The 19,946-nt window shown below is 42.8% G+C and overlaps 3 protein-coding genes across 3 annotated transcripts in view; all 3 read left to right on the plus strand.

Moving 5' to 3' along the window:
* The first annotated feature begins 1,945 nt into the window (after nt 1–1,945).
* Nucleotides 1,946–7,849, plus strand: arid5a (AT-rich interactive domain 5A). The gene is made up of 7 exons (XM_079738403.1): nt 1,946–1,970; nt 2,988–3,061; nt 4,986–5,154; nt 5,286–5,338; nt 5,585–5,682; nt 6,078–6,231; nt 6,315–7,849. Exons 1-7 carry the CDS (start codon nt 1,967–1,969, stop codon nt 7,545–7,547), a joined length of 1,785 nt encoding a protein of 594 aa, XP_079594529.1. The 5' UTR covers nt 1,946–1,966; the 3' UTR covers nt 7,548–7,849.
* An 873-nt stretch (nt 7,850–8,722) lies between these two features.
* Nucleotides 8,723–12,445, plus strand: cUnh5orf34 (chromosome Un C5orf34 homolog; the record flags this gene model as incomplete). The annotated part of the gene is made up of 11 exons (XM_079738446.1): nt 8,723–8,926; nt 9,059–9,148; nt 9,238–9,633; nt 9,750–9,994; nt 10,562–10,663; nt 11,017–11,137; nt 11,284–11,375; nt 11,471–11,540; nt 11,634–11,731; nt 11,961–12,007; nt 12,211–12,445. The coding sequence occupies 11 exons, from the start codon at nt 8,723–8,725 to the stop codon at nt 12,396–12,398; spliced, it is 1,653 nt and encodes a 550-aa protein (XP_079594572.1). The 3' UTR covers nt 12,399–12,445.
* A 773-nt stretch (nt 12,446–13,218) lies between these two features.
* Nucleotides 13,219–19,946, plus strand: part of LOC307077081 (rapamycin-insensitive companion of mTOR-like) — a 30,679-nt gene continuing 23,951 nt past the window's right edge. Inside the window, exons 1-8 of the mRNA XM_079738360.1 lie at nt 13,219–13,296; nt 13,416–13,463; nt 14,753–14,850; nt 16,173–16,237; nt 16,549–16,680; nt 17,071–17,134; nt 17,681–17,807; nt 18,434–18,603. Of these exons, the coding sequence (XP_079594486.1) occupies nt 13,248–13,296; nt 13,416–13,463; nt 14,753–14,850; nt 16,173–16,237; nt 16,549–16,680; nt 17,071–17,134; nt 17,681–17,807; nt 18,434–18,603 (753 nt within the window). The 5' untranslated portion in view covers nt 13,219–13,247. The remainder of the gene's footprint in view (nt 13,297–13,415; nt 13,464–14,752; nt 14,851–16,172; nt 16,238–16,548; nt 16,681–17,070; nt 17,135–17,680; nt 17,808–18,433; nt 18,604–19,946) is intronic.

The following is a 19,946-nucleotide window of genomic DNA, read 5'->3' on the forward strand; positions in this document are numbered from 1 at the left end:
GCTTTGACACACATGGTTTCTACAGAAATTAATAATATTCCAGACATTATTTTCTGATTGTCTGACGGTTTAATGCTCCAGATACAGTTTCTGATATTGTCTCAAAGGAACAGCATGGAATTTATTTTGTGGTATTTTTTCATCACTAGCTGTTGCATAATTTATAGGGTAGGGTGAGCTATGGATGATTCCAAAAAGCAGGATTTCTTATTTCTTACATCTTGTGTCTATGAATACAACTTTGTTTTTACCACACACTATCACATTTTCCACTGACACGAATGTTGCTTTGATTTGAGAGCTAGCTTTCCCGCTCAGATAACAGCTTATTGTGGCTTAATGTGCATGCTTGTTAGATGTCATTTCCTATAGCCGATAGAACAGGGCATCCCCATTTCAGATCAAAGACATTTTGGGGAAGTGTTTTATCTGGTGATAAAAGCTCTACGAACAGATTGCAGTCCCAGTAAAGCTCAAATCAAGAGACAAGCATTGTATCTTATTGAATAAGCCGTCAATCTTGATCAGCATAATACACCACAAATGAGCTATGTGAAATAAGTCTGGTATAGTCTTGAATACTCACGCCAGTGTCCGTTCACACTCTATTCAAATTATATTTAAAAAAATAAAGTGTTTGCAGTATTTGCTTGAACAGCAATGTATGATTGAAAGATAAAGTTAACAGGCTGACCTTTACATGGGCCTAGGTTGAAGTTATGGAAATACAGAGATAAGTTAGAGACAGTTAATGCACAAGCAACGTGCTACACACCACATACAAAATGAATCCAGTTCAGTTCAGACTAGCCTGCGTTATGTATCCCAAGAAGGGCGAGAATTCATTCACAGCCTATCCAGTCCATCCACACGACATACAAAGTCACAGGCAACATGTTGGTAACATGTCAGCAGTAAATAACAATAACCTGCTTTTGTTTTAAAGAATGGAGAATTTACTTTAGAGGTTTGTTCTCCTCAAGGGCCCCTGATAATGGCTGTTGAGTGAGTCACAGTCCCCAGGGCACACAAGTCTCTAACAGGTCCAGTTGTTTTAGAGCAGACTTTCACATTACTGTGCAGGCTATTCTTGTCCTTCATTGACAACCCAATTAACCTTTGAAGAAATGAGGAGTTGAGAACACTCATAAAATCATTGATACAAGTGACATCAAATAGTACCACAGATCGCAAACAGTTAAGCTTCCCCATTAAGTCGGTTCTTTGATGTCCACCCTTCAGAACTGCCTGTTTTTTTTTTTTTTACACCGAACTGAGTTGAGAGTCGAACACTGCTCCTAGAAATGTGTCGACAATTTGAACGTCCTGACTTTGTATAATGCCAGCATAAATTACTTTCTCTACACTCAAATGCTAGCTGTGAGCCCCTGAATTGAATCGTGTTTGGCTCCCATTAATATCTGAGTGTATGGGTTTGAGTATATTAGTAAAGGGTTTACAATAAATATTAAATGGAAAACACATAGAGGTGCGAAATATGTGTGTTTAATTTAGTAAAAGGTACTCTATGACATTCTGAACCTAATGTTAAACTCAAGGATCATCTAAAACATGATTAGACATAATACGTTTTGACTCTAGTATAGACCGACACTATTTAAATAAATCAATAAATCAATCACGCAATCAATCATTAATCAATCTATCAATCAATTACGGGCATACAAATTAAGGTTAATCAGAATTGGACAATTCTTATTTACCTTCAGGCAATGAAGATTGAACCAGTTTAAATGCCTGGAAAACATTGAAGAGATCATTTAAATACATAAGCCCAGCCTCCTAGACACGCTTGCTTTTTGTCTTCGTGCTGAATATGAACCAATGAAGCCTGGCTGTGGTGACATGTTCCTATATTGTGGTCAGAAGTTGACGGGGTGGTGCATGAATTGCTGGTGCCAATTTAATCACACTGAGACTTGAGACAAGAAGTCATCTCTTTGAAATGGGTAAGAATTCTCTTTTTTTAAAAACACGTTTCATATTCTTTACTGGTGCCTACTGTTACAATTATCCCATATATGTATTTGATGTACGAATTTGAAAAGAATATGCATATTTTTTTGATTGTGACCTACCTTATCTTGTGTTAAATGTGAAAGATTATATTTGTACCTTGATAAGTAAATCTGTAAATCTTGTGTAAGCCTCTGGGTAGGTGGGTTTGCTAAATAAAAGTAACATTGCCTAAACATGGATTAAGATCCAAAAGTTAGTCTTGCATTAATTCCTGAAATGGAGAAGTCATTTACTATTGAAAGCAGAATTGAAGGTTCAAGCCACAGCACAGGAAACAAGCAAATTCAAAAGAGAAGCATATCAGTTTCACAGACATATGATATCACTGCAGATGGTGTGTAGAAAACTGTTGAGAAACCTTGCATACATTTATTTTGGGAACTGCAACATTTCATGCTGAAGACCCTTAACCTTGCATTTTATGTTTAAAGCTCTCTTTCTGTCAATCTTAATTCAATAGTTTCGCACTTCTAAAGAAACAAGGTTGGTATCCATAACATATTGATCAATATGAATAGAGAAGAAGAATCAAAATGTGCATGTTTGTATGAAAAATGAATTAAATCTCTTCCCCTGTGCGGTAACACAGGAGTGTATGCTGGTTCGATAGCAGGAAGTGGTTTTGTTACCCGTGGTTTTGAAACAGTTGATGGTTTTGTTCAATATTTATCAGCAGGACGGATCGACATGGCTTGAGACTATAATGGTCGTAAAACAAAAGGGATCAATATATGTTTTATCATGCCAAATAAAATAACAATGATATCTCATTAACTTTAAACAGCTAAACAAGCAACCCCAGTAGTTTGAAAGGAGTTGCTCTTTTGTAGCTTTGTTGCTATATTATATACAGCAATATAGCTACAAATGTATGTATATTTATACATATATATATATACATACAGTATATATAATATTAGTGTTGTGTGTTTGTGTCTCATGTCTAGAGTCTGAAGAGGTGCAGAGTGACGTTTCCCAGGAGCCAGTGGCCAGTGAGGTCCACAGAAAGGCCGGGAGCCAGGTATATCAAATGACTAATAAGAATGCCTAATGACGTGCTACTCAGCAAACAACGCTTAGTGGTTTGTCTGAGTTCCTGACGATTCTCATCATCAGTTGCATTTTGTCAGAAATTGTTCCGACCTGTTGGTGTGTAAGGTTCAGACCAAACAGATACTGCGAGTGGAATGACAACAAACCCCCCGCCACAACAATTTCGTTATTAGCGACAGAAACACAGAGTGCCGCAGAATGCCCCTGTTCTGTCAATTTGAAGCGAGAAATTGCGAGTAAGATCTATCAAATTTCCAAAGCTGAATCATCTCAAAATACTGGTGGTTTGTGGTTAGAGATGGCCTGCTGATAACATCCATAAGGCTGAAAATGTACATACATATTATATATATATATATATATTATATATACATACATGTGTATAAACACATTTTTATCTATTAAAACAATGTATGTGTATGGGCAACAATATCACTCACAATAAAACAACAATAGGGTGTTCATTAAACAAAAACATCCTCATTCAAAAGAGATGTTCACTCATGTGATGAGCCGTGGGGGTTACTGTAAGCGCTTAAAACATTTCCTGTAGGCTGGTCACACGTAGAACGATTTGAACCTTGTTTCAGTTCACAAATGACTCTATACGTGTGGAAGTAAACTAACTGTAAACTTTTTCTTTTTTTGTGTAACCCCTCTTGTGGCTTTACAAGAGGGGTCTTTCAGTTAACTGCTGGCATGCACAGATATCAAAAAATGTATGTTTGTATATATATATATATATAATGCATAAAAATAAACTGCATATGCATTCATAAATAAGGTAGTGCATGTCATTTAATTCATTCCTCATAAAGATCACCCTATTTAACCTAGACCAAAGCATTGCATTCATGAAGCAAACATCAAAACAATCACCTTATTCAATCGAACACAAAGATGGGCAATGAAATCTTTCATTCATTATGCACAACCTTCTGCAGCCAACATATCAAGACTTCATCTTCCTTTCTTTAGAAACTGCAGACACAGCACAGGATAGACCAACCAGAATTGAGTCTTGCATCACATGGAAACTAAATTCCCTGGTAGCCAGAGAGTCCTAGACAAACTCAGATATAGTTTGATAGTGACTCAAACGACTGCACCTTCACTATTACTCACCAAAAAAAGCACACTTCTGGGAACCAGTGAGTGTCAAGAGGAACCTGATTCAATATGAAACCATTCATGATGTGTTTTATTCTAAAAAGTTTTTCACAGGAACAAAGAGGCCTCTAAATGTCATCATTCAAACTGAAATATCGACATTGTGGTCTGATGGACCACTGCGTTCCCAAGACGTTCCTGTCAACCTAACCAAAAGCACACAGATCAATTAATGAAAATCCAGAAACCGTATCACCCGCACGCACACATGCACATACACACACACGCACGCACACACACACACACACACACACACACACACACACCAATATTAAGATATTGATAAAGACAAACTATTGCAAGATAATCCTAATATTGGGCCATGTGTAGCACTAATAAGCACGACTATCAACAACTTAAACTTGATCTCAGAGGATTCTTTTCAATGTAACCCTTTAGCTAAAAAAAGAATGATGGCTCCAGGCCAAAAGTTCTACCAAATTGAACCCACAAACATGTTTCCTTTCTCAAGACAGGATGCATAGTGGTTACCTATTGAGAGTCTGTCTGTACAAGTCAAGCGTACCCTCTCAATGTTTCATATCAGCTTTTGTTCCTCATGTGCAGACAGCGTCTCCCTTGTTTGCTTGTCTCATGCCAGACTTGGACCAAAACTGTCTTCCAAACAGAATCTCTACTCTACAGCTGATCAGCTACAGGGTTCATTACCCCTTCTGATTACACAGTAGGATGTGTTAACGTCCTATTGGTTCTGAACCCAGGACGCCCCGGAGTTAACGATGGCTGAATCCAGCGCTCAGTGTGAAGCGGGTGCCAGCCAAGAAAAAGGTGCTGAGGTGGAGGAGAAGTCCTTTGTGTCGAACCTGCACAGTTTCATGAAGGAGAGAGGAACGCCCATAGAGAGGATCCCCCACTTGGGCTTCAAGCAGAGTGAGTCTTACTGTTATGCCCTGGCCCTTCTTTCAGCAGTTTCTTCCCTTTGAAATAAAGTGTATATGGTATGAAGATGTTGGATGTGCTTAAGGAAATTAATAAAAATGCATTTTTTTTTCTTCCTGTAGTCAACCTTTGGAGGATATATAAAGCTGTTGGGAATTTTGGAGGTTATGACTCAGTGAGTAGATATATGTTATATATATTTTATTTAGGCCTGAATAGGCCTAAATAATTTCACATTTTCACTCACTCAGATCTTTGGTGGCAAGTTTCAAAGTTCAAATAACAGTTTTTTGTATGTTTTTTTAAACCAACGTGCACCACTTTCTCTATCGTTCCATTAGCCGTAACCCTATCCGATGACTTTCAGGAAAAAACGTTTTTTGCAAATATGAATGTTTCTCACCATCCCCTTCACCAACAGGTGACCGCACGGCGTCTGTGGAAGAGCGTCTACGACGACCTGGGAGGGAGTCCCGGCAGTACCAGCGCAGCCACCTGTACCCGCAGGCACTATGAGAGGTGGGGTCTCTCTCTCTCTGTCTCTCCCCCCTCTGCCCCATCACACACACACACCCAGCAGAATTGATAATTTACTTTAGTATGAGATGATGAATCGAGGTCCTGATTCCGTGAGGTAAAGAGAACGGGTGCTAAACCCGGCATCCTTGGCAAATTGGGGTAGAACCATCATGACTGCCTCACAAGACATTCCGGGTCAATAATTGGATAGTTGAATTCCTCACACACATCTGACACATTGGTTGTTGGATGAGATGGAATACAGTTACACTCACACAAACACAAACAAACAAGCCATGTGTGAAGTGATTTGAGTGCCACGGAAAGTTATTTATCTTCCTTATATTATTATTTGAATAATCATTAATGAAACCAATCTGATGTGCGCATGTTAGGCTGGTTCTGCCGTTCGACAGACACCTGAGAGGAGAGACAGACAAGCCTCTGCCGCAGGGTAAACCCCGGAAACAGTACCGGAGGAACATGGAGAAGGCCGGCAAGGAACAAGGGAAGAGGAAGACTGTCCGGATGGAGAAGGAGCTCCGTGAGGTAAATGAGGGAACAATGGTGGCGCTCACTGTTGAACTGTTACTATGATGTCTAAATACTAATATATATTTCACTGACCATAGGCTCAGAGGATAACCAAAGCTACAGCGCAAGGTGAGACTGGAACTCAGGCATATGCAGCTCCATGGCCCATCTCCAGGCCCCTGCTGAGCTGCCCGCAGACCAACCGAGAGCCTGCCGTTGTTTGCGCTGCGGCTTACGACGGCTGCAGGTCACTCTGCGTCCCGCTTCCTTCGTCACAACCGTTTAGCGATCACATGGTCCCTCCTCCTGGGATGGGCCTCTCTCCCCTGGAGAAGAAGAAAAGGATGGCCCAGGCCAGCCTCAGCCAGCCTTCACACCTCCGGGACGATGATAAAGACAGGCCCACCGTCATCCACCGCCCCCTGCCTCAGGCCACGCAGCTTCCCAAGTGCACCTCCTTCGATGACTCTCCGAGGCCTGTGTCCACCTCTTCTTCCCGCTGCTCCTCCCCTCAATCCTCCCTCTCCTCGGAGGACCTTCCAGCAGCCGCTGGAGGGAAGCCTGAACCAAACGGAGCAACGCCACCGCAATACGTGACGCTGGTCAGTGGCAGGAGTCGCTACGTTGCGGACAATAAGTTGTGCAGTGCAATCACCAAAGGACAAGTCATTCCTCTTCCTGGCAACCAATTACTGAAAGCGGATGCCATCCAAATCGAGAACAAAGACTCTGTATGGAGAGCGGTCCAAAAGGTCAGCGGAAGAGAGTCTGCTCGCACTTGCCCAAAGTCGACATCTTCCTCCTTTTTCGCCGTTAACGCAAACTGGCAACCGGCACCTACCTCGAGTTTCAACAAAGTTCTTCCAAAACCGGCACAACCTCTCAAACCAACTCCTCTCCTGCATGGTTATAAAATCGACCAAGGTTGGCAGCCACAAGATCAGTCGGTAAAGAAGCGTCATCACCCCCCGCCTTGGATCTATCAGACGTCGGAGAGGAGGGACAAATCTAAGCGGTTTCTTACTAGCGAGCCGCGGCCCCTTTACGTTGGCATCCAGCCCCCTCCGTCCTACCTCTTCACAGACTATGGCAGGGCGGTCAGAGACCCTGTGCCCCAACCACCGTCTCCCCAAGCCTTTCTGACAGAGAGAATGAGGACGGCACACTCCCAGCCTCCATACCACCAAGCCCCAGTAGGGCTGAGTCACCCAGCCCACCTCGGGTCCGCTATCTACTCCTACCCTTCTTACTACCTCTCTGCATGGAGCGACCAGATTGAATACGCGCGAGCGGGGGTTTCTCCTCAGTCCGTTTATCCTCGTAAACTTTGATACTGTGCAGAAGAAGAAGAAAGAGGAGAAAAAGAGAAATGAAGAAGAAGAGGATTAAGAGGAAAGAGGGTTAACATAGATCACTATAGGTTGATTATGAGTCTAACTCTTTGACTGAAAATGGGTTCTTTCTGGTGTTTGCTGCACTCATTGTGTTGAGAACAATTAGTACAGTAATAATACAGTAATACATGAGGTATATTGGCCTACTGAATATTTGGAATTGGTTAAATATCCCTATTTGAATTGTGAGTTGAATTGCAATTGAAATCATAATGTCAATGTCTGCTTTATTCCCACATTAAAACCCAATACTTATTTTAATGATGTCAGCATTCATGAATCGAAACTGGGGTTTGCAACTCGTCTTAAAACGTTTTGTGGGCAATATCATCTTCTGCTTTCTAGTTCCAAGATCACGTTTAGGCACAATGATTTCCCTTCATCAGGGAAACGTTTACATTTTTCAGATAACATACCACCAGTAATAAAAAAATGGCAAAATCCTCGATTAGTCAATCGATGTTCTATTCTCATAGTATGAGAGCCTAGACTACACTTCATGTTATCTTTGAATTATTAGATCAGATTGGCAACAGTAAGCACACTAATGAATTGGTTGATGGGTTGATTGTGAATGACCCAATGTGTAGGCATAAAGAGTAGCCTACCTTTATTTATCTTTAGTCAAGCACAGGTTTAATATTATATATTGCTGCTGACCACTTAAACTAGAAATGTTGAAAGGTATGAAAATATATGACAAGTTAAGGAATGTATGGATTTATTCTCAATATATATGGATAGAAATTATGTTCGTTTGCGGCCTTTTTTGTTGTTGCGAGAATTACTTTTCAACCTTTGGGTTCCCGTAGTTTCATGATGGGTCGCCATGGAGATCAGATATGGTTTCTAATATGCTGGCCGACAAACCCGCGATCTCTGCTCAGATCATACCTAAACTTTAGCCAAAAAAAAAATTTCTAACCTTATTTAATAACCATATACATGTTAATCTGAACATTGCCTCTTTATCACCCTTGATATGGCTAAGCGTTCAGCGTTTCTACTTCCTGAGAAATAAGCGCCAGTAGCATTCGTCGCGTCCTAATGACGACGACAACAACAACAGTCGATAATCAGAGCGAACAAACTTTTTACTAGACATTTCTAGGATGACAACCAACACAAGTGTCAGTTTGATGGTCATGTATCAAGACGAGTCGGTGTATGCCAGATATCATGACGGATCGACGCTGAACGTGTCCCCCTGCGGCTCTGAGTTCATGATGGTGAAAGCCCCCGACCCCTCCGTGCATCCTATGCAGGCGACCGAACAAGTTCGACAGAGGACACGATTCGCCATCAGCACCTACAAAGTACTGATTATATATCTATCATAATGTATTTTATATACCCGTTGATGTTGGTAATATCGTCAGTATGCTACAGATGCATCTAAAATACAGTACTTGCTCAAATACCATGTCTTAATTGCCTTGATTTTGTAGGAACTAATACAAGGTGCATTGGTGTTCAGGAATAAATACGCTTCACGGCCATATCTTCCAAATGAACTTATTCCAGCTGTTGATAGAAAGGTGAGTCATTCTGGTAATCCCCCACCATGCAAATCATTAGGCTTACACTGGTTTTTCGGAAATGTACACTTAGTTCCTATTTTCTGCAGCCTTTCGTTAGTGTCAACTCGGAGGCGGAGTGGCCCCTAATCTCCTGTGAGGCAGAGCATGGCCCTGGCGGGGACACCAAGGTGAGGTCCCTGGAGGGGAGGGCCACCCTCACCTTGTCCGCTTCAGGAGAGGACTTCTCGGTTGAGTTTCTATGCACCATCAGTCAGCCTGAGGCGGGGCGCAGCGCACACAACACGGACCCCGCCAACGGCCCGATGTTTCAACAACGGGAACCGACGCCAAAGAGCGAACCGTCATTCCACACAGACCAGAGGGTTGGTCTCCAAAACGTCAGCGATCACGTTGACAAACCAAAGGATATGACGACAATGAAGTTGAGCCGACCGCGGTCGTGCTCTCCTCAGGGTAACAGCAGCAGCCCTTCTCTGCCCAAGGTAGAGCATGCACTAACAACAGTAACCCCGGTCATCATGGTGGTGAACCCACTCTGTCCTTACCATGACCTCTTACCAACCTCTCGTCCCAATCTATCGCCCTGGTCCCATCCAAGTCAGAGGACATGTACCAGTGTACCACGCTGGTGGTCCAGCATCACTCCTGCTCCTGTGTTGCCCCCATGTGGCGGTACTCTCTCTCTGTCGCTCGCCACCACTGGGCGGCACGCCGCGGGGCGGCTCCCGGACATCACGGGGCGGGCGAGGAGAACGTCCTGACGGAAGCGTCTGACGAAGGGGACAGGCGGTGTCCCGTCCCCGAGGCGCTGCCCCTTCGATGTCCCTCGCCTCACCAGCACAGGTATGGCACACTGACACTAATGGAGGTGACTCACTCGCTCTACAAAGTCCCTCCGTTTCCGTCCGTCTCCGGCCGTCTTCTCCACCGTTCCCCAGCTCTGTCTGAGTTGTTTTAGCTTCCTCGCGATGGTCTGTCTCCATGTTGTTTCGGGCCTCCCTCTCCTTGCCTTCTTCTTAAATTAGGATAAGATAGCACTTGCACATGTTCCAGTAGTAAATTATAGTTAGGCATATCATATCAATTAGTAAAAATCACGGCACAAAATAACACAATGACACAATAATACCCAAGATGTGCACATATTTAAAAAGCTGACTGTAGGTCAACAAATCTCTATGAAGGAGCTGACCTCTGGTTGCATTGATGGAATACAATAAAATAAGTTTACATTAGCATAACTCATATAATATCAACATGTCCCCATGAACAGGGACAAAAGTGTTGCATAGTAAGGCCATCATAAGTAACGTCATCATGAAATATTGATTAGTAATAGCAGTAAGTCTATTCACTTGCCGTTATATGTGTAGTTTCAGTTATTTAGAAAGTACTCGTCATGTGTGTCAGGTGGAAGGTGAAGTTCCCCCTGGCCCAGGGTGAAGGATATCCAGACCAAGACATCCCTGGGGAGCTGACCAAGGTCATGTGGTGTAAAGGAGTGATCTACAGGTTTGTATGTGTGCTATGTTTGGTGTATCTTATATTTTTTAATTTATTCACTGATAACACAGTAGGTGTAGAAAGTACAACTATTATGCGTGAGTGTATATAATTGTGTTTCCTTGGATCATGATTCGGTTCTATATGTCTGATTATCTGCTTATCGTCTTATTGTCTTCTGTAAAAGTATTGCATTGTTACATTTGTTTGCATCAGTATTTGAGGAGAGAATATTTAAGCTAGTAAAGACAGTCTAAGCTGCTATGCAACATTGTGTATTTTAAACAATATCTAAGTGTGAAACACGCCAAAATTAAGAGAGTGAATATGCTATTGCTTCCCCTCCATGTCACACCTTACAGATTACTTAGCGGTTCTATATCAGTCATCGAGGTTTCCCCCGGGGATGGATCAGTCATACGATCTAACAACGTCCTCAGCAGCTATTTCACTCACTATAAGGACGACTCCCAGTCAGGGCAGGTGAGTTTCACTTTATCATGCTGGCATCCTGCCACACTGCACGTTATTTAGGAGTGTACTATTACACAGAGTATTATGTTTCCCTCGTTACTAATCATAGATGACGGACAAAAATGTACATCATTAATTTGATGATTGTATTGCAGGTCAAAGAGATCACCTACCTCGTCAACAGTCTACCCCCTGATGTACCTGGCCAAGTGTACTCCATAAGGTCCATTGTGAGTCGTGCAAGCAGGTTAGACACCGCCTTCAATGGGATATGATGACTCAACGATTTATGGACTTCACATGATTCCATTTTGTTTCTTAATCTAATTTTCTATCCTCCAGAATCCTCACTTGTTACAACCAGGCCAGGGTTTCCTTGTTGCTGCCTGTCATGCTGAGCTGTTTGGAACCGGTTAGAGACATTGACCCATCTCGGTTTAAGTCAATACACACTGTGCTTATATTTGTTTGTTTAGAATTTAATGTATATTGTTTTTCTGTACAGGAGAGAAATCATTTTGAGCGGGAGACGCTTGAGGATAACCTGCCAAGTTCAGTGTCACTTGACCCTCACTTTGATCTCACGCAAATGGAGCATAACAGGTAGTCAGTGTTTTATCGACCTACAGGCTTTATTGTGTTTCAAACTTTATATATATTTATATTATATTTTGGTTTTAAGAACTACTTGAGCTTTTGACACTTTGATATCTAAAATCTGTTTGGCGGTATCCTTCCACTGCCTAAAGTGTAAAAGTTGATTGAAAGCTTATGGAGAATGTCCATGTAATATCCATAAGAAATATGTACTGAAGTTCCCTTCGGCTCTCAGGTCCGACATCGTGTCCGCTGAACTGGAGAAGATCAAACGCTTCAACTGTATCCTTGAGTCTTCGACCAATGAAGGATAATATAAACCACAATCTGTCTCGTCTGTCACTCCCACGTAGCTTATCAGACACCTCTTCTGTCGCATGCTTTGAATCTGAAGGCATGTCTGCTGCTTCAGGATGTCTGTCGTGATCTACGACCAGACGAGGACTGCGTAGCCAAAAGGTTTCTCCTTAATGTCACGCGTTCAGTTCTGTTGGAGAACAGCAAGGTGCCAAGGGTTCAGGGGGAAGGCTCTGCAGACCCGCGTTGTGGATCTGGAACCTCCCAGACTGCCAGTGAACCCGTGGATGAGACCTATATCGCAGAGGCCCTCCAGAGAACATCTAGAACCATACAGGACATTGATGCCGTTATATCAGCTGCAACACTGAATTAAAACCCAATGCCTTCTGAGAATGGGAAGTTAATGTTCCTAGTTTTGTATCCGACAAGAGAATTAAAAAAATAGGTCATGAACTTGTGTTAAGTAATTGTGCATTCATAAATAAAAATTAAGCTTTTTTCTAATTCAGTGTACAGATTTTTGTATTTTCTTCTGTGTTATTAGAATAAAGGTTTTTTTCTTGGTTTGCGCATTCTTCCACTGTGAAAACAGGGCCTGTGCAGTTGCTTAGATTGTAGAGGGTGGTTTCATAATGTGGTGTCCCTGTACTGTAAAAACTTAATGCTATTGAATTATACAGAACACAGTATGCACTTTGTTCACGTGCATGATATTTTCCACACCAAACTGCAGTGTGCCATCCTTTCACCCAAAGATACTTCAATGTACTCTGGTGCTCTCTAGTGTAGACACAGAACAAACAAATCCAGTATTTTTTTCAATTGAACTATTATCAAAACAGTTGATCAGGAAAAGAGCAATGTTGGGTTCATACGGGATAATTATTTGTATGGTTCAAGTTATATACTATATATTCACTAATAAAAACAAAAAATATCCATAATACCTAATGTAAAAGACAAGAACAATTACTGAATTATTTGTATAATACATTTATATTTATTAGCGAGAGAGAGAGAGTTAGACACCGTTTTAGGATCATTAGTTGTCTAATGTTTCTCTATTTGAAAAAGGCATTAATGTGAAACGGCATCAAGGCTGGATCCCAGACGACAGAACTGATCCGAGATCTGCGATATGGAAGGTCCTCGGACTGCAGGGCCCCGCATTTGTCGCGAGAAGTCACGAAGTTTCCGGTGTTGTGTGTGTGTACCTGGAAACATGGCGGCCAGCTTCCGCGGCCGTCCTATCCGAAGTCTTCGGCTACGAGGTAAGCGTGTACAACTCGTACTGCCATTTTTACCATGCTCACTATAAAATAGAGGTTCTTAAGTACGCGATGACCCCTGCGTGTCTGCTCACAGTGTCGGTTACGTGTGCTTTTGACAGGTCGGAATGACAGCGGGGAGGAGAACGTACCGCTGGATCTGACCAGAGGTGAGCAGAGGCTTCATCACAGCCGATTACTGCTCAAAATGGATGAGCACCGTCTGTTAAACGAACCCCTACTGAAGTGAAGCAACGTGCTGCCCTACCATGTCATGTCATTTGCCATCCCGTCAGACTCGCCTCAGTGTTTTATAGCAGTGCCATAGCAGGCTAAGACCACATTAACGGCATTAGCCCAGCTAACCTAACAAGCTAAGTTAGCTTCAGCTAGCTGCAAATGCTATTGAGCTATGTCGACGATCTGTTGTTTTGATTTGCGACACGGTGAGATCGTCTATTGTTGAGCGATCCTGGGATGAGTTGAAGGTTGGAAAGCGGTGTATTAGCCGGTTGTATGGGTGTTTTAGTGTAGCGACCGCTAGCCAATAGTAGTGGGAAGGATGGGACACATCCCTGGGTCTTAATGAGACTGTTGACACACAGTCTGTCAAGATGAACCACAATAGCATCACTGGCTGCACAGCCTAGAGTCCTGTCATCTCAGACCTGGATCATCTTTAACAGTGGGGGGTTATTGGAGCTGTCAGATGTCATGAATGTGACCAACTGAATGATTTATTCCTAGGAAGATATAATGTTATTGATTTAGTCGAAAAATGCATGTAGCCTAATCGCATCTAGCGTGTAACGCTACGACTACTCGATCCATCCTCCGGGACGTACAAGTCACAAAATTGAATGACATTCCCAGAGATGTAGATGTATGGACGTGTACATACTGTATACATAACATTGGAATGCATAGTTACAATATTTGTTTTATGGTAAAACGAAGCGCTCTCGGATGCACATCGGATGCATGCTATGACCTCAAGCTCAATCCTTCCTTGGCTCGTGTCTAGCCTCTGGAAGACGAATTACCAGCATATAGACACTGTTTAGGGAGGTTTACATAACCAGTCATTCATTCCCCAAAAATATGCTATTCCAACATAAACCCTTTGTTTGTCCAACTCTCTCTGTATGAATCCCAACAAAGAAGAAGACGAAACCTCCTCTAAACACATGAGTGATTTTTCTAGAATGCCTGCATTTTTGTTGTACTTCTAGATATCATTATTGAATATTCTGATCCAAAACATCTGATGCATCTATAATTAGCCTAAAAATGTTTGAAAGGAATGAAAACCAAAGCCACACCTGGTGTAGCTCGTTGGCCCAAGCCCCGCTCTTCGCTGGTTCTGCACAACAATATCTGTAAATTATGATGTAATCACTAAGTCACATACAGATGTATGCGTAGATATAAATATTTCTCTCCCCTCCCCCCCACCCAGAACCATCAGACAACTTCCGTGAAATCCTACAAAATGTGGCCAAGCCTCATGGAGTCAGTAACATGCGAAAACTGGGCCACCTGAACAACTTCATAAAGGTACGCTGCTGCTCGAACTCATTCGCTTGACTTAATTGTTCATTGTGTATTTTGGATCTGGAGGTGGACATCCTAGTATAGCAAGCGTTGCATACAGCGGTGCGTCACACAGGAACAGATCAAGCGACAGACTGTTGGGAATGTTCTTCTCCTACTTGTTACCGCATTCACTGGCTTGCAGCTGTCAACAAGGCGGTGTGTCATTGTGAAGCTGACACTGAGTGAGCTTGAGCTCTTGAGTGTGCGTGCGTGCGTGTGTGTGTGTGTGTGTCGGGAGCAGCGCTATTTGCTTGAAGAGGTTTAATGTGCTAAGTCTGCATTACATGTAGTCCCATCATGGTAGGGACCGGGGCTTGAAGGCTTACCAGTGTTGTGGAGCTTCCGTGATATCAATGATGGTGTACGCTTTACTCTTTTGAATTTCTATTGCGTTGTGGTTTTTATAACGTCATTCAGCTGGTCCTGTCCAGGATAATTGCGCTGTGCACATTGGAAGAACATTAGTGGTGTACATCATGTTGTATCTACTATTACATATGCTTATAGATCTTATTAGAAAATTTTCACCAGACGTATTCTATTGTTGGTTACCTGCAAACAACAATACGATTCCCAAACAGTATAAATTATGAGTTCCAATTCAGCTACTCGCTGCCAGATACAAACAACAATGTCCGAATGCTGCAAACCAACACACAGTGACTGCATTTCATGACAGCAGCAGGGCATCAGGCTGTCTTACTTGTTAAGCGTTGCTTCTGTTGTAAATACACCTGACAGTCTTGTTTACAACTATTCACACTCTACGATCTGTGAGCGTGCTTGCATGCCTGCCTTATGTGTAAGTGTTCGAACGCCAGGCTACTGATTCCATATTAGGATTCCAGGACACCGAAGGTGACCTAATCCCATGGAAAGTGTCACAGAGAGTGCTTTCCCCCCCCCCCCCCCCCCACACTACTCATTTGGAACAGCCCCCCATCCAGCACGGCTCTGCTGCCGGTGCTGTCAGGCCCCCTCTCTTTCTGCTCTGTCACAAGGGAGATGCCGTCTTTCTGTGTGTCTCTCTCAGCCCACCCATCCAACTCTATAAAAAGATGAAAGGTCAAGTTGAGAAAGCTATTGTTATAATGATTATGGTCTTTCCTCAAGTTTCACATGACCAGACAGGTCCAATCATTGTTCCGATGTATAGTCATAACACATGTTTAGTGGGAATATGATCCGGATTAGGTTTCATTGAACCGCAACACCCTCAGGGCCAGCATTGAGCGGGAGGTCATGTTGGACAAATCCCAATCCGTTCTCTTTTATTATTGCAGCTGCTATGCAGCATCGGCCACCATGAGGAGAAATTTGGGTTTACGTATGAAGAAATTATCATTTGGTAAGTAGTGTATTGTCAAGTCAGAACTTCCTCAAACTGCTATTGTAGCCTATGCATTTTGCCCATTCGTTTAATTCCTCACCTACCCTAACAACAATTGAGAAACCTCAACGGTTGTAATCGTTAATAATAAATAACAGACCATAATTGTTGTGTATTGACTGAACATGTTCTTCAAATGCCACAAACTTAAACAATTTGAAAGAAGACCATTGGTCAATGGTCAAGCTGCTGAAGCAGACCATACAGCCTCCTTCCTCGGGTCTGGGATGACCGTTTGACCGTCCTGCTCTGTGCTGTTGGTCCTCCAGCCTGCGGCTGGCTCTCCTGAACGAGGCAAAGGAGGTGCGGGCAGCTGGGCTGCGGGCTCTGCGCTACCTGATCAGAGACACCAGCGTGCTGCAGAAGGTTCTCAGGCTGCAGGTGGACTACTTGATAGCCAGGTGAGGAACCCCCCTCTCAGAGCGCCCAAGGATACGACCCTCCTTGGGTTCACCGTGACCACTCTATTGTTGTTTGTTTATTGTTTAAAAGGATCCCCATTAGCTGTCACAAAAGTGGGACGAGTTAGTCTTCCTGGGGTCCACACAGAAAGAGACAAAACATAACAATACACAAGATACAAATCATAATTCAGGTAACAATGATCATCTAAAAGCAGTAAATCCTTATAAACATCATCAGAAATTATTCAGCTTTATTGTGCTGCCAGTTGACAGCGGAAACTGTCTGGTTTCCCTGATGAAGGCTGATGGGTTGGTGGATGTTATTATAACTATGGTGTGCGTGGTTTGTCGGGGAAGGTAAAGTGGTGATGATTTGTGTCCAATCAGGTGCATCGACATCCAGCAGAGCAACGAGGGAGAGAGGACCCAGGCTCTGAGGCTCGTCCGAAAGGTGAGATTAAATCCACCTTAATCTTTAATCTCCGACAGCCTATCTGGCTGTTCCCGCCTCCATGCGGGCCAGCCTGCTGGTGTAGGGGACAGAGCATAAGCACACTCAACTCTGGAGTAGATGTCATGTCACGATTATCCTGGGAAAAATAACTATGATTCAGGATATTGTCACTTTAATCATGTAACATGCTTAAAAGTCTTTAAGGTGTACTAAAACATATTGGATTCACTTTACCTAAACATCCTTTCAGTGAAATCAAGTCCCCTTTCTTCTGACAAATATACTCATTGTAAGTCTCTTTGGGTAAAAGCTACTGCTAAACGCCCTAGATGTAAATCTTCAGTTTTAGCACTTTTCGGCCAATTCTAAATAAATCAGGAAATCAAGGTAAAGGATAGACAATTAAAGAGGCGTTCAATCGTACCTTCTACAACTGTATTATAGTGTACTCTGACTACAATGAATTCGGCCCGTAATCCTGGTTTAATTCAAGTGAAAGACCCCAGGTTTTCACCGTGGTGCTCCTGAACCCTCTCTTCTCAGATCATCACAGTCAACGCCATGCTCTTCCCCACCTCGGTCGCCAACTCCCTGATCGCCGTGGGAACGGACGGACTACAGGAGCGGGACCGCATGGTCCGCGCCGCCATCGCCATCGTCTGCGAGCTGGGTGAGTAGAGACGCACATCTGTATTTGAGAGACGGATGTGTTACAAGCACAACGGGGAAGCTGTGGGTAGTTCCAGTGGTGGAAGGCCTTGTATGCACAGGTCATAAGCAGGCTAATAACCAAAGAAAATAATTAGAAACATTCAAGGTTCTGTTTGACTTTGATGGAACTTGGAAGGTACTTAATTGTGTAGCATCTACAGTAGCTGCTATCATTGCTTTACACGGGGAATGGGTTAGCCTAGCGATTGTAATACTTGCACTTGGTTCTATGAACATCTTCACTTTACCGACAGCGATATATTGTTTCACTTCTTATGACAAATGTACTTATTGTAACAAATGCACTTATTGTAAGTCGCTTTGGATAAAAGCGTCTGCTAAATGCCCTAAATGTAAATGTAAGCGTAATGGAACTGAATACAAGAAAAACGCCTCAAGCCCTCTCATGCTAAATGCACGTTTGGGGAAGTAGCGTTGTGGTCTAGCAACGCTAGACTCGAAATCGCGTGCAAGGCAGCATGGGTATACCCAGGCTAGTTGCGGTCGCCTGTATTGTACTATTTTTGCGATCGAGGGAACCTGTCCGAGTCTTAATCTATGAAACGCATCGACGGGAATCCGCAGCCCTGAAGAACCCTGAGGTGGTGGCCAAGCGAGGGGGCCTGAGCACCATCCTCAAGAGCGTCATCGACTGTCGGCTGAGCCGCATCAACGAGGCGCTGATCACCACCATCCTCCACCTTCTCAACCACCCCCAGACGCGGCAGTATGTGCGCGCGGATGTGGAACTAGAGGTACGCGCCTGCACGTTCATGCTAGCGTAAAATGTATGCTAATGCCCGCACAAGAGTTTGTTTTTCTGTTTGGATATTACAGTGATAAGTTTCCACACATACAGACATACGCATACACACATACATACAAACATACACACACTCGCACTCTATCGCCTTCACACTTTCCTTTCCTCTCAACCAGGGGTGTCAAACTCATTTTGGTTCAGGGGCCACATACAGCCCATCTGATCTGATCTGACCGGACCAGTAAAATAATGGCAAAATAAAATAATGTCAACTCCAAATCTTTAGCTTTGTTTTTCAGTACTATGCTTTATCATTCAGCCTATATTTGTAGCCTACATAATCACGGATCACAAGGATCTATATTAGCACAAGCCATTTATTCACAGATAGGCCAATGAAATTGAAATAAAATGCATTTCACATTCATTAACAACTGGTTTATTTTTATAGAGTTGAGTGAATACATTTTTATATCTGAACACCTGAACCAACTCACCACACTAAACAAACTCAAGTGGGAGCTATGAATAAAGCTATCATACTGCCTTGAAAATGTAAATGTGCACATATAAATAAAATAAACAAACATAAAAGTTATAGCAGTGCATGAGCAAAGAGATTAGGCTACATCAGATCAAACTGTTTTGTAGGCTACTGAAGCTGAGAATGATATACCGCACAATATTCATTGTCTTTTAACATGAAACCTTAGAGTAAACTTATTTTCAAAGATCTGTATTCATCAGAGTGCAATCATCTCTGAAAGAGCAGCACAAGAATTAGGCCCAGGCCTACTTGCTGATTAACTTTTTTTTTCTCACTGCAGTCTATTTGCTGCTGCTGGCTCCTGAAACTTGGCATCTTTTTGCCTTTTACGAGTGCATCAATATCAGTTGTCAAATCCTGAGTAGCAGCACATTTCACAATGTCATTCAAGTGTGTTTGTTAACCTTGAGCGGTGCTTTGTTTTAATTAGGTTCATTGCAGAGAACACCTGTTCAAAAAGATAGGTAGTCCCAAACATGGATAAAACCTTTGCAGCCAGGATGTTAATTTGGGGTACCCTGGCAAGAGATATTGATAAGATGTGTCCAAGACCACCGAGGCAAATTTCTCCTTCATATTGGTATCACACTGCAAGTCAATTATCTCGAGTTGGATGTCAGAAGGCTTGACTATAAATGGCGAGCGAAAAAAAAAAATTCCTTCTCTACTTCACTGAAGACCTGAAACCTCCTCTCGAACTCCTGCAGCAATCCTGTTATCTTGTCTTTGTATTGATCAATATCCTTCACTGGGCTACCCTTTTTCTCCATGAACTGTCCAAATGAACT

This window comes from Pollachius pollachius (genome assembly GCF_949987615.1).
Source record: "Pollachius pollachius genome assembly, chromosome: 1".
Classification (NCBI taxonomy): domain Eukaryota; kingdom Metazoa; phylum Chordata; class Actinopteri; order Gadiformes; family Gadidae; genus Pollachius; species Pollachius pollachius.

Excerpts from the sequence above, each read along its gene's own strand:
- arid5a (XM_079738403.1), top strand. Across the intron at positions 5,339-5,584 it reads ATTTTGGAGGTTATGACTCA|GTGACCGCACGGCGTCTGTG; the intron begins GTGAGTAGATAT and ends CTTCACCAACAG. Across the intron at positions 6,232-6,314 it reads TGGAGAAGGAGCTCCGTGAG|GCTCAGAGGATAACCAAAGC; the intron begins GTAAATGAGGGA and ends CACTGACCATAG.